The sequence below is a fragment of the Aegilops tauschii genome, chromosome 3 (genome assembly GCF_002575655.3).
Source record: "Aegilops tauschii subsp. strangulata cultivar AL8/78 chromosome 3, Aet v6.0, whole genome shotgun sequence".
Lineage (NCBI taxonomy): Eukaryota > Viridiplantae > Streptophyta > Magnoliopsida > Poales > Poaceae > Aegilops > Aegilops tauschii.
In genome coordinates this window covers 599,630,976-599,645,223 of record NC_053037.3, presented here as the reverse complement: position 1 = coordinate 599,645,223, position 14,248 = coordinate 599,630,976, and the positions used below count along the sequence as shown (strand labels likewise).

The window sequence follows — 14,248 nt, the reverse complement described above, 5'->3', positions numbered from 1 at the left end:
TGCCACTATGAGGAAATCTTTCAAACCCGTAGTGAACTCGCCGGAGAGTCGGGGACCGTACATCCATTGCCGATTCATCTGCATTATTATTATATAAAGTATATAATTAACCATCATGCATTTGTTAAACTAACTAGCTAGAAATAATACAAATTAAACAATGAACTACACACATGCATATTTTATCAATGACACATGAAAGGTTCAAGTTGCTAACCGCGATCGCGGAGGAAAAATAAATGAGAAAGCTCAAGTGTGGCTCGGACACTTCATATCATGTTTGTTTCATGCTCTCGGGCATTTCATCGAACACCTTGTGTGCATAGGAGGAACCAAAAGCAAACCCACCACCCCGCTTCTGAATTGTGGCTAAGTGAAGTGAGCTGAGTCCTATATATAGGGATGGGCCTTTAGTCCCGGTTGGCCTGGCCAACCGCGACTAAAGGCCTTCGGGCCAGCCTAAGGACCTTTAGTCCCGGTTGGCCAGTCCAACCGGGACTAAAGCCCCTCCCGTCCGCCAGCTGTCGACCGAGCGCGCTGGGCCCAGATAGTTGGTCGCGGGTCTCCTCCCGAACCGCGACTAAAGACCCCTTTTGTCGCGGTTTGATTATTTTAGGGACTAATGGGGACGTATGGAAGCCTCTTTTTCTACTGGTGTCCGCACGTAAGTTTCGCTCGACAGAGACATTGTGAGCCATACGATCCTAATCGACCACCGTGAAAGGAGACATTGTGAGCTTGCGCTGGAGGGTCCAGAGGCGGCCGTCGGCGAGGAAGATGCCGCGGCCGAGCAGGTCGGCGAAGGGGACCGCGAAGCGCGCGCCCTTGACGTAGTTGGGGAAGTTGGCGCGCAGGAGGTGGTCGACGGCCTCCGGGCTGGCGGTGGCGATGCCGCTGCCGAGGCCGAGCGGGCCGCGGACCTCGATGGTGGAGGCCGGGGACTCGGCGAGCTGGTCCGTGGCCCAGTCGAGGAAGCGGTGCAGGTTGCGGAGGAGCGGGACGGCGTTGCCGAAGACGTGGTTCGGGTGCGGACAGTGGTTCGCGGTCGCCGCGGCCGGTGCGACACGGCGCCCCCGGAGGTAGACGGCGAGGAGGACAGGGAAGAGCAGCAGCAGCAGCGCGACGTTGCCGTCCATGACACTGTGATGTTGATCGGTGGTTGGTGGTTGGTCTGTATTCTATGCATCTCGTGACCGACGAGGACTTTTCTTGTGGACAGAGAGAGATCGATCGAGTTTGTGATCGCGAACAGGCCAACACCACGGCCAAAACGACGACCGGGAGGACAAACACGGTGGTCGTCGACGTCGAAGCTGGCCGAATTCCTCAGTGCCATGGGCGGAGCTACACGACGACATGGGTGTATAAATGTATTATCCAAAAGGCTTATGTATTTGGTGTATAGTTAACATGCTAAAAGGATTTTACGGCTGCCGTTTGTGTTGTCAGGATTTCATAAGTAAAAATTTGGTCAGTCTACGGCACATCTAGATGTCATGTGCCCTAATTATTGCATGTCTAATTAACTCAATCAAGTATAAAAAAATAGCCTCACGAATCTTGGCATAGAATGAATGACATGAGACTTAGATGTGCGATATTTAAGCCACATCCAGATGTATTTTAACCAATCAAATATATAGTTTAGAATAAAAAATGTATCATACATCATGCAAAAAAATATAAAATATATATAATAGTAACGTGGAAAATTCATGAAAATTTGATCTGTAGAACATGGCATTTTTGTGTAAAATATTTGGACTAATCACATGACAATTTTAGGGTAATTGTGTTCTCTAGTGCACGAAAAAATTGTGAAAATATTTTGCAATGATTTTTGTGCAAATGTATAAAACCATTCATTCATTTATTTGTTTGTTTTTCTAGACACATGGCAATTTGTAAGACATTTTTTAATCACTACATGGCTATTTAGCTCTTTTTGCCAATGCCATGGTTTTTTATCGAACGTAGCCAATACAACATTTGCCTTTTCTAATAGGTTAGTACATTTGCCAATATTTGTATAGTTGCCCCAATACAACTACTTCTTTATCCATATTTGTCATGATCTACAGAGGTAATTTGCCAAGATTATTTTGACCATGGCAAATTCACTTTATGCACCATGCGAAAGTTCTTCTTTTACCATAGCAAATTTCTTTCTTTATGGACCGTGGCAATTTTTTAACCACAATTTTTAAATATTGACATGTTTTTAGTGGACAAAATTCCTAAATTTTCCATGTGTCCATGGAAAATTCCTAAAATTGCCATCATTTTCAAAGAACAAAATTCCTAGATTTGCCATGTGCCCATTACAATTCCAAAAAGTTGCCAAGTTTTTAGTGAAGAATTTTCCTAAATTTGTCATGTACAAAATTTATTATAGGTTGCATGGGAGTTATATTATTTAGAGCATGAAAAATGTATTAATTAGACCATGGTTGTTTTACAATAGGTGGCATGGCAATTTCATTATTTAGACTAGGAAATTTTATTAATTGAGCCATGTTAATTTTAATTAGGTAGCATGACAATTTTATTATTTAGACAATGGCAATTTTCCTTGTCTTACAACTATTTTTGTTTTTTGGTTTTACCATGGAAAATTAGTTAATATAGCATTGTAAATTCATTTTTATGTATTATCAGATTTAATGGCATGATGTTTTTTTGCCATCTCACAAGCACATTGTTTTCAACACATAATTTGCCATGTAAACACTTCAGGAATTTTATAATTATGTCATGTTTTCTACAGAACAAAAACTATCTAATTTTTTAGGAGATTTTTCTCAACACATTTTTATGTTGATTTTGTGTTTACATATGATTTTTTTTCACCCAAATAAGCGGCATTTTATGCTCTATAACATGACATTTTTTTGGCTGGACAGTGGTACAGCTAGGGTAGCACCGGGCCTTGTTCTGACAGCCACATTATCTAGATCGAGATTTCAAAAAAAGCCCATGGAAGAAAGAAGCCGAGCCCATCTCTTGTTTTATAATTTACGAACCTTTTTAAAATTTATGAATATTTTTTTAGTTCATACTTTTATTCAAATTGGTGAACAATTAAAATTAAACTTACAAAAAAAGTAATAACAAAAAGGAGTAAAAGGGGCATTCGCTTCTCTTGTTATCTCCTGCGTGCGCTCGCTGGGCTAGGCCCATATATTGCGGAGGCGGGAGTGACGCTTCGTCGTATTACTCACTGTGAGCAGACCTCCTATTAGACGTCTTCTGCACCAGCTACCGAAGTGGCCTTACTAAAAAAGAAAACTACCAAAGTGGCGCTCACACATCTGTTCGCATGGGGCGACCCAACATCAAGAGTTGCTCGCTTGCCCGGGTTTCACTGTTGATTGGTCTATCGTTTACTTTTGAAAAAATTCACGAATTCACACAAATATCATGAAATTGAAAAATATCAGTGATTCAAGAAAATTTTCTTAACCTAAAAAATGGCTCACGAATTTGGGAAAAGTTCACAAATTTTATTTAATTTCATGAATTTTAAAAAATGTATTTTAAAAATATTCATGAGAAATTGGAAGAAGTTCAAGAATTTCAAAAAAGTGCACAGATTTGTAAAATATTCATGAAATTTAGGAAAAGACGAGTATGAAAAATCTTTGTGATTTTCAAAAAAGGACTTCACGAATTTGAAAAAAACATGAATTTGAAAAAAAAATACAAATGGAAGAAAGGAATAAAGAATACAAAAAATAAAAAGAAAAAAAAACTGAAAAAATGAAGAAAACCCGATCCAGAAGCTTCCCAAAACCGGGAGCAAAGACAAATACGGTTGCTTAGAGGGGCCACCCGTTAAAATGTACGCTCAAGTGGAGGAGGTGTGCATTGTGTACCGACAAGGCAGAAGGCAACTGATTGAGGAGTACTCCTTTAGGATCCCCTCATGGGTCACCTGGGGTGGGCAGGGAGCCGCGCCACTTGACGTGCTCTGGGTGCATCTTTGTAATTCATCGATTTATTTTTTGTTTTGAAGAACATTTTTCAAATCGACAAAATCGGTGAACTATGTTTTAATTCATGAACGTTTTAAATTTCTGTTGATATGATTTTTAATTTTCTTGAACACGAGCACCCATGGCTCCTACCGCCAAACACAAGCTCCCGCTGCGAGCGAGGAGCAACCCATAGCAGTAGTGCTCCAATTCTCACAGAGGAAAAAAGAAACAGTGCTCCTGCTTTCAGCACCAGACCGGCCGTCGTTGTTCTCCTCGAAGTCATGGAACTTTTTACTCTCTGTATAAGAGCAACTCCAACAGGGCGACCCATTTCGTCCGTGGGCGTTTGTTTGAGTCGGCGCGGACAGAAAAGTCGGACCAACGCGCCGATCAAAACGGACGCGCGTCCGCTTTTCATCCGCCTGCCGACCCATTCCTGGCCCATTTTTGAGCCGGATTTGCGGCGCGGACACGAGACGAACGCACGCACGCTCGGCTTCTCCTCCCCCTGGCCCGCTAGTCGATGGCAGCCCCCACCATTTCCCTCCATTCCCCCAAAAACCCTCCCGCCCGTGCGCTCCCGCCGCCCATCATGGACGACGACCTTGACGCTGCCGCCGGCCTCGCCTCCCTCGCCTCGTCCGGCATGACGACCGCCCCCTCCAGCAAAGGCAAGCCTCACGCCCCCCGCAAAACCGTCGCCGCGCCCAAGCCGAAGAAGAAGCTGACGCCCGAAGAGCGGGCAAGGGAGTTGGCGAAGAGAAAGGGCCGGAGGCACAGGGCGGACGCGAGGGACGAAGCCAGTGCGGCGGCCACCGTCGCCGCCGCCGCGCAGCAGGAGGTCACCAACGCCCGCTTCGCAGCGGCAACGAGGGAGGCACTATTTATGCTAGGGTTAAACCCTAGCCAGCACGGCCTCGTCAATGCCGCCGTGGCCACGGCCAGCACTGGCTCATCCGCGTTCCCTCGGATGGTGCTGCTCGACTTGCCCAGCGCGTCGGCGACGCAGCCGATACCCGGCTTCCACGTCTACCCGCAGGCCTCCCGACTCTCCGGGGAGTGCTCGCCCGAGGTGAGCGTGGTGGCGCCTTCCACGCCAGCGCCCGCGCCCATCGACCTCAATGCCACACCAGTGGCCGGTGGCTCGTAAACCGGAGGCGCGAGGAAACGCGCGTGGCACATGCCAGGTGACGTGCTGCCGGGCGCACGCAACCTGTTCGACGGAATGCCGGCCTCCGGCGACGACGACTACATGCAACACATCATCTTCGAGGGTGGCGCGGCGGCCGCTGGCGCTGCCGACGGGGCCGGCTACGATCCCGAAGAGACACAAAGCCAGGACGGCCGAGGGGCGTTCACGCCGTCCACCTTTGATCAAGATCAGGTGGCCTTCATGCATGATCAGGTCGGCCTGGACCTGGACGGCTTCCCACTCGACCATGAGTTTCCGGAGGACTACGTGCAAGAGGAAGAGGATGAGTGCGACATCGAAGGGGAGCCTTTGTTCGAGGACGAGCTCGCCAACCAAGCCGCCGGGGCGAAGCCGAAGCGCAAGAGCAAGTGGACGAAGGCATATATGGTGGCCGAGGACAAGCTCCTTTGTGAGTGTTGGAGGGACATTGGGCAAGACCCCAACGTCGGCACCGAACAAAACGCATCAACCTTTTGGATTCGTGTCCACCGTGAGTTCCATGAGCGCAAGAAGTTTCCGCCGTACCAAATGCAAAGCACGCGCGGGTGGGTGTCCATTTCGATGCGATGGAGGGTGATCCAACAAGAGTGCAACAAGTTTTGTGTCACTCTTGAGAACGTCAAGGCCCGCCCCGTGAGCGGCATCGACATGTAATACATGGTATGCAAGCGTCCCTCTTTTGTGTCATTCTGTTTATACTTGCCTGGCCATTTCCATATCCATTTTGCCAATATGCTTGCATGCAATACATTTGTAGGCATTCCAAGCTTTGGAGGCATTCAAGGTCCAACACGACGGCAAGTGCTTCAACCTCTCCCATTGTTGGAGGGTCATCAAAGACGAGGAGAAGTTCAAGGCGCAATATGTCGCCCTCAAGTCGCGTGGGGGGAAGAGGGTCGTGGAGGAGGAAGGCGGCGAGAAGCCATGCCCGCGGGGGAAGACCGACTCCAAGAAGGAGGACAAGCGGGATGCGGCGTCGAACGTCTTGGTCGCAAGCGTGGAGGGCATGACGAGTAAGAAGGACTCAAGGGAGGAGGAGCGCCAGCGATACAAAGAAGAACAAATGAACGCCTTCATGGAGGTCCAAAGGAGGAGGCTTGAGATGGATGCGGAGAAGCAAGCCAAGATGCTTGAGATGGAGGCGGAGAAGCAAGCCAAGATGCTAGAGATCGAGGCCGCCAACGCCAAGACCAAGGCGAAAGAAGTGGCTCTCGCGAGCATGATGACCGGGGTGGAGATCATGAAGGCTGATCTCAACACTGTTTCGCCAAGGAAGTGGCCGTGGTTTGAGAAGATGCAGGCCGGCATGCTCAAGTTCGACGATGAGTGACCTATGGTGGCAAGCGCCATCCTTTTTTGTATGCCGGCAAGTGTGCTGGCATGACCACGGCCGTGATGGCGCGTTCGAACTGCCACCCTTTTTTTGTGTTGGCATGTGTGCCGGCCGCTGACAAGTGTGCCAGCCGAACTGTGTGGTATTTTCTGAAGCTGGCATTGTATGCCGGCGCTGGCATGATGTCGGCATGAACTTTCGAGTGACAACATGGCCGCTGGCATGAACTATAGCTGCGGGCCTTTATTCAAAATTTGCGTGCAGACATGAAATGGGTCGGCGCGTTGGGCGCACTGCCGATCCAAATCTCAAACGGGGCCGACGCTGAGCGGGCGGCCGACCCAAACAGACGAAAAGCGGACAAAAGCGCCGTCCGTTTGGGTTGGAGTTGCTCTAAAGTTTTTCAGTTTTTCAATTGAATAGAAACAGTGCTCAACTGCCCGATGCATGGTTGAAGGCGCTGTCCGAAAGGACGCACAATTGATGAGTGCTTCATGCTTCGTGCATGGTCCATTGGTCCTTCTCAATCGACCTCTGGCAGGCAAGCTGTCTAGCTGGTGATACGTGGAAAGCTTGGTCCGTCCCTTGGCCAGTTCATGCCTCCATGGACCATTGCGGATTATGAATGAAATGAACAAGGTCCACCCGCGCACACGTTGCAAGAGCAGATGCCTCAATCCTGCTTGCAATTAACCAGGTTCGTACAGCCTTAATTTCATCACCACATGGTGATTGATACCACTAGCCAGCCGGCAGTACTGTCACCTGATGCTTATCTGTAGCTGCAAGGATTGGATCGTCGGGTCATCACAATATTGCAGCTATAAACATTTGTTATTCTTTTGAAGTTGAGCACTTTTAACATTTAAATTTTGCCTTTCAAGTTTATAGCTAGACCCTTCAAGGAATTTTATACCCCTAATTAACGACACTTACTTTGAGACGGAGGGGCAGGAGATGAAAACGTTATTTAAAAGTAAAGCAGGAAAACAATTACATTTATAAGCCACAAGCCATATATTAAACAAGTCCTAAGCATGCCACAATTTTGCGGTGGCCAATTTGATCGCCACACTTGTGCCAAAAGTTTTTTTAGCAAGTCTATGACAAATGGGGTATGTGACTAAAAGAGTGCGGCAAAGTTGATTAGCAAGTGTTTGGTTGTACACACACAGTTGTGGCAGAAAAATGTGGATAAGTGTGGATGCCAACCAAGCATGCCACAAGTTTTGCGGTGGCCAATTTGATCGCCACACTTGTGCCAAAAGTTTGTTAGTAAGTCTATGACAAATGGGGTATGTGACTAAAAGAGTGCGGCAAAGTTGATTAGCAAGTGTTTGGTTGTACACACAGTTGTGGCAGAAAAATGTGGATAAGTGTTGATGCCAACCAAGCATGCCCTAAGCCTCATAAGAACACTCACGATTCCCCATGAAATAAAGTTACTAACTAATTGCTTGTGCATTGCAATGGGGTACATATATATAGTGGTTCAACACCAATCATCTAATCCATTATGCTCTCTAATTTTAGAGCCCTCGCATTCAATTGAGGTGCTTTATTTTGGATTTGTTTTACGCTTTTGATTGGGTCAACTATTTCTCTATGAGCTCTTTCATTTAGTTGAGGTATTCAATTTTGGATTTGATTTATGATTTTAACTAGGTTAAGGATTTCTCAAATTAATTGGCAGCAACAGCCTGTAAAAATACATCGGTCATGTGCCTCATCTCACCATCTAAAAAAGAAGCGCCAACATGTGATACTATAGTATCAACATAGTTCCATGCTGCCACCAACACAACAAACTTGCTCACATAAGTATGGGTTGATTTGTAGATAACACATAATCACACAACCAAGAAGGTCGACTAAAACATTGCATTATAAAAAAATACTTCATCATCTTCCTCGAGCGTCAAACTAATTTTTATCTTTATGAAATCTCAACAATAGCAACGGCGCGACCAAGCGCGCTCAGCCCTCCTAGTCAGTCTATACCTTACACCTTGTATTTTTTATTTTGGTTAGATTTAATTTGATTTGAGTATCTGTAAGGGAAGGCAAGAAAGGTTTTGATTTAATTTATATTTGGTAAGATTTGATTTCATTAGGGTATTGGTAAGTTGACATTTTGGTAAGATTTGATTGATTGAGCTAATTCACGACGTGGTTTCGGGAAAGTATCGATTTGGTTTATATTATTCCAAATTACTCTATCTAAGTAGAGTTTATTTCGTGTGGCATCGGTGCAAATTACCCAAAAAACAATAGGAAACCAAAAGTGGGGGTGTGGCGTGGGAAGGGAAAAGCCGAGGAGAAGGTGAAACAAACTGACCAATTCTCCTTTAATAGTAGAGACAAGTAGCGCAAGAGGAATTCGTCATCGTTGTCGATGAATTATCGCAAGCCTAGCTCGTGTTGCGTCTGTTCCACATCGTGGGAGCAATAAGAGTCATTGTAATTATGGTGAGGAAGTCACCAAAATGTTGCCATGGGACACGAGAATCGACAATGTCATACTTGATAAGAAGGTGGAGGCCAAACTGAGGAGACCCAATCTTAGATTGACACGGAAAGCGCCATCTCAAGATGTTATTGAAGTGATTACTAACACCACACTGAATAGAGGCAGGGGTATCGTGGCCGAGGACTCGCTCCCATAACCTCCGGGAGGATTAGACATGGGGAAACCAACGCTCACATGCCTCGCGGCAACGACGTTACCGACATCACCGTGACTGAACGGGGACCGGGGTCGGGGGTACTTATGTGACTGCGAGGACACCCTCGCGTCTAGACAAAAGACATGAGGACACCATCACCTAACAACCTATGCCAAATATCTCTCTGAGGCAAAGATCCATGGCCACGCCCTACCTCTCGACATCGAGATGGAGCGTTGGTGGTGAGGGAGACCCGCGGATTTGGTCGGTAGAGATGATTACCTTGGAGTCTTCTTGATACCCCCTAGAGGTGGCTATTGTATATATATCAGATTCCTAATTAAGAGCTAGACACGGGAAAAAGGTTTAGATTCTAGTGCATGAAGAGCACATTATAGTTTTAGTGATCATGTGATCACAGAATAAAGTAGACAATGTCAAATGATTTAGATGACATAATTTGACATATCCTACATCTTCGAAGAGCCCTTTCGGATGTGCTCATGTGTTGTGTAATTGACATCGGTGAGCGAAGCCGATTTGGCTCGCATCAATGAGCGGGCAAGGGATTGAAGCACGCACTAGACGCCCTCTCCGTTGACGATGTCCCTTCGTCCAGGTGCATAAGGCATCTAAGAAGCAGGAGCGTAATTAGGCAAGTATAGATTGGTTGAGGGGGGAAATTGGACCAAGACTGTGGCCAATCAACGCTTCATTTCCCCCCTTTAAAACGGATCTGGATACATCACTCCGTTTCTAAATATTTGTCTTTCTAGAGCTTTTAACAAGTGACTATATACGGAGCAAAATAAGTGAATCTACACTTTAAAATATGTCTATATACATCCGTATGTGGTAGTTCATTTGAATTTTTTTTAAAGACAAATATTTAAGAACAGAGAGAGTAGTTGGTTCGTTTTTGCTCTTCATGCAACGATCAGATTGGCAGCGGAACCTCCATGCGCAGCACTTGTGGCTCCCGAGGGAGGCTACCTTTTTTAGAACACCCCAGGGAGGCTAGCTGCGCATGGAGGTTGGGCGGAGGAGGCATTGGAGCCATGGAGGGTAACGAGGTTGAATTAATTGTTGCGCGACTTGTACAAATGTTTTTCGTGAATACGCAAAACTTGCGTATCATTGCGTTGATAGAAAAAGTAGAATGAGTACATCAAAAGGTACAATGCATGACACGAATGCAGACAGATGTGAACATGGTGCCTGCAGCCGATAGAGAGGGGATGCTTGGCCCGAAAAGGAAAACAACACAACTAAAACCAACCAAACTCGAACCGACACGACCGAAGCAGCAATAAGTCCCAACATCATAAAAGCCAAACTAGGGACATCGCGAACGAGCAAGATAGACGATGCCGAGACGTCTTCGCCAACCGGTCCGGAGCAGGTGGACCTAGGGTTTCCCCTAAGCTCGAAGAGGGGCGCAAATGAAGGCCATGGCAGCGCTTTCAAGAAGGAAAACGACACCCTCGGACGCCGCCGCTGCCAGCACCGACAAGCCGAGCAAGAATTTCTCCATGCCCTGAGGCTAAGCAATCCCATAGCCGCCGGGAATGGAATTGAAGATGAGGAAACCAACTCTGGCCGGAACCAACGACTTGGTGACGCTGCCATGGCCTTCAACACACTTGGATGGAGTGAGCAATCTACTAGTTCAGTTACTCTATGACGCATGATCCGATGCTGACATCAAAACCTTTGCTAATATCAACTCCAACTAGGTATACAAAGTTTAAATGTGCTAGTAGCAATTATAAATCAGCAACGTGCACGCAGTACACCGTGTCCAGCCAGCCGGAGCGGGAGCGGGCAAGGTCACGTGAGGCCGGGAGGATGCCGTTGCCTCTGCTCCAAATCTAATCATGGAGCCGGCCGGGTCTTAAAGCATGGATGGATGGATCGTGCCGTTCCCAACCAACGACCGGAGCCGGAGCTGCCCCTGCACGCGCCTCAATTATGGAGATCTTTCCGGAGCTAGCAGATACTCTGACCCTGCGCGCTGCGCCGGTGCGGAGGCAGAGCGTGTCACCGCGGCGGCCGTGGCGACGCACATGGCATGCCGGCCGGCCGGCGACGCCGCCGTGGCGCGCCAAGAGCCGCAGAGCCCCCCGATGACTCGATTCAAGTGACGCGCACCGCCGCACGTACGGACTGTTTGGGTTCTGAAAATCGTGCGCCCGCTCCTATTTTTTTGGACGTGTAGTAAACCGTGCCCCGCCCAGGTAAACAGATCGAGATGTATAGTTTGGAATTAAACTAATCACTACGGGCCATGTCGAGAAGAAGATCGAGATCGCTGTACGTCGTAGGTTAGTATAGTATGTTTGTGCGCGACAGATGGAATGATTCGAGCACGTTATAATGTTACTTTGCTGATGAGCATCGATAAACTATACGTCGATCTCATTAGCTGGGCGAGCTAGGCAGGGTTTACTACTGTTTGCGGATCAATGCTTATCTACCAGGTGGACAGCTTGGTAAGCCACCAACAAAAAATTGCAATTAAAGATCATTGCTTACCTTGATAATTGAAAACGCTCCCATTTCACTTCCTTCCCAAACCAAACACACCCTAAGGGGCGTCCACCCTCAAACCTAGCCGCCGGCGATGGCGGCCATCCACCCGTCCTCTCTGCTACTGCCGGAGGATGTCGCAAGGCAATGCCACACGGTTGACAGCGAAGGCGGGGACCTTACTCGCGTCAACGGGCCGCTCTCGGGCACGGGCGAGAGTTGCTCACTAGTATGCGCATCAATCTACGAGATGGTGCTCGGATCCGATGGCTACGTGGGGCTACACGTGGGCGCGGAGCTGCAAGTGGGTGGTCGCTTGGGGGCACGGCAGGTTGACGGGGTTGAAGCGTCGTGCACGCCGATGCAGCCCCTGGTGGCCTGTGTTGCCCAGATCTAGCAGACGGCGGCGTTCTCCTGCCTCCCTCCTGTCACTCTGCGATGTGCGTTGGTGGTTTGCCATTTTTTTGCATGTCCAACTTGTGTGGAGCGAGGAGAGGGTCGAGGGAGTCCTAGTATCCATTTGGACGGTGCTTTGTCGTCCTCTTCTAGTGGCATAGTGGGGTGCACCTCGCCCCTCTCGGGGCTTGTTGCGACGAACGAAGGTGTCACTAGTAGAAAAATAAGCATTAGCAGCGGCCAGCGAAAGCGGTTATGGTCATAGTTTAAAAAACCGGACTGGACCGCCGGTCGAACCGGAAAACCGGAACCGGCACTCACACCGGTTTTTTAAGCACAAAAGACCAACCTTTGACTAGACCGGTGAGAACTAGACAGGCCGGGTGTTTTTTGTGAAACCGCTAATAAACCGGGCGGTCGAACCGGTGTATAGAGAAACTAAGAAAAGTATTCATCCAAGTAGTGGGATTTGATCCCAAGTCATGGGCATTGCCCTATCCAAGGGCAGATAACCACCTCAACAACACTTCTTCGCTGTCTAATAGAGGAAACCATTGCTATTTGACCTAAATTAGCACATATTATTACTCTTAATATTTTTTGACTGTAAAAAACCCTAGCAATCGAACCAGTGGTCCGACCAGTAAAGACCTGAACCGAAGGCCTTATCGGTTCAATCACCGGTTCGGTTTTTTAAACTATGGTTACGGTCCCACATGACAAAACCGCCTTTAATAATCTAGTGGAAGCAGTTACTTTTGGTTGTACAGTGCTTCCTCTTAACTAGGAAGGTGTTGGGCTCCAAGTGCAAAGGTTTGTAGCAAGCAACAATTTCCCTCAATTGGATGATACTAAGGTGTATCGAACTAGTAGAAGTTTACTAAGGAGTCAATGATAAGTACCAGCACACAGATATACAAAACTACCTTGGCCCCCAACAAAACTAGCGAGATTGTCAGTCTTGATAGTTACAAGGATTACGCAACTGTGTATGGAAGATTGATTGCAAATGAAAAATAAAAGCAAGAATTGATCGAGGTTGAAAGAAATAAAATGAAGAATGACCAAGATCCATAGGTTCACTGGTGGTTTCTCTCCAAAAGATAGCATGATATGATGAACAAATTACATTTTTGTAGTTTTTATGAGCATCACGTACAAACATATATAAATCATTATCCAACTGCATGCATAGCTGATACTCCATCCAAGATCACTATTCAGCATGCATCTTAAAGTACTAAAACAGAGTATTCCATTAAGTATGACAACATGAATTGGTGATGATATATTGTCTTCACCCTGCGTTCAAAGCACAACTACACAATCATCTTTTTATCCCTACTGGCAACAACACAATAGAATCATTTCCACTTTCTGTTACTATTGTAGATTACTTGCAAGACTGAACCCGACCGCCATACACGACTTTCTCTTGGAGATCATCAATCAAACTTGACCAAAAAAGGACAACTAGATCAGAGATCATACATGAATAAGTATTACGCAACAAAGAAACCAAATTGATCTCAAAAGAATTCATGGATAAATATGATCATAAAGTGACAATTCATCACATCACATTAGATGCATCACAATCATGTAGGGTTGCTCATATGATCTTTTGTATTGAGAATCAAGGGAGAGAAAAATCATCTAGCTACTGCTATGGACCCATACTCCAAGGAAACTACTTATGACCGATCATCGCAGCCTTCAAGTTGATGGAGATGGCCACCGAGATGATTTCCACCTCCGACGGAGTATCGGAAAACGCCTCCAGATTGGATTGCTTTGGAATAGAGAGGTGCGACGATGGAAACAGAGAAACTCCTCGATGGTTAGGGTTTTCGGAGCAAACGAAAAATATAGGCGTCGATAGGCAGTGGAAAGAGGTTAGGAGGGCCACACGGGTCCATCATACGGCCACCCCTGGCCACGCGCCCATGTCGCGTGGGGCCCACTAGACTCCCCCAGGTGGGCCCCACGTCCTCTGGAAGGTTCCTGGCTCAAAAAAATCTGGAAACTTTTCAGTGATTTTTGCGGCTCCGTAAAATTGATTTCCCTGAAAGTCTACAAAATGCAGAAAACAACAACTGACACTGGACACTGAGTTAATAGGTTAGATCGGATCGAGTGGACTAAAGAACTTGAT

The 14,248-nt window shown here is 47.0% G+C and overlaps 1 protein-coding gene across 1 annotated transcript; it reads right to left on the bottom strand.

Annotated features, from left to right (window-relative positions):
• Positions 1 to 704: 704 nt before the first annotated feature.
• On the bottom strand, positions 705 to 1,674 carry LOC141021078 (cytochrome P450 94B1-like). Its single transcript, XM_073496015.1, has one exon. The coding sequence runs from the start codon at positions 1,134 to 1,136 to the stop codon at positions 705 to 707; it is 432 nt and encodes a 143-aa protein (XP_073352116.1). The 5' UTR covers positions 1,137 to 1,674.
• Positions 1,675 to 14,248: the final 12,574 nt, after the last annotated feature.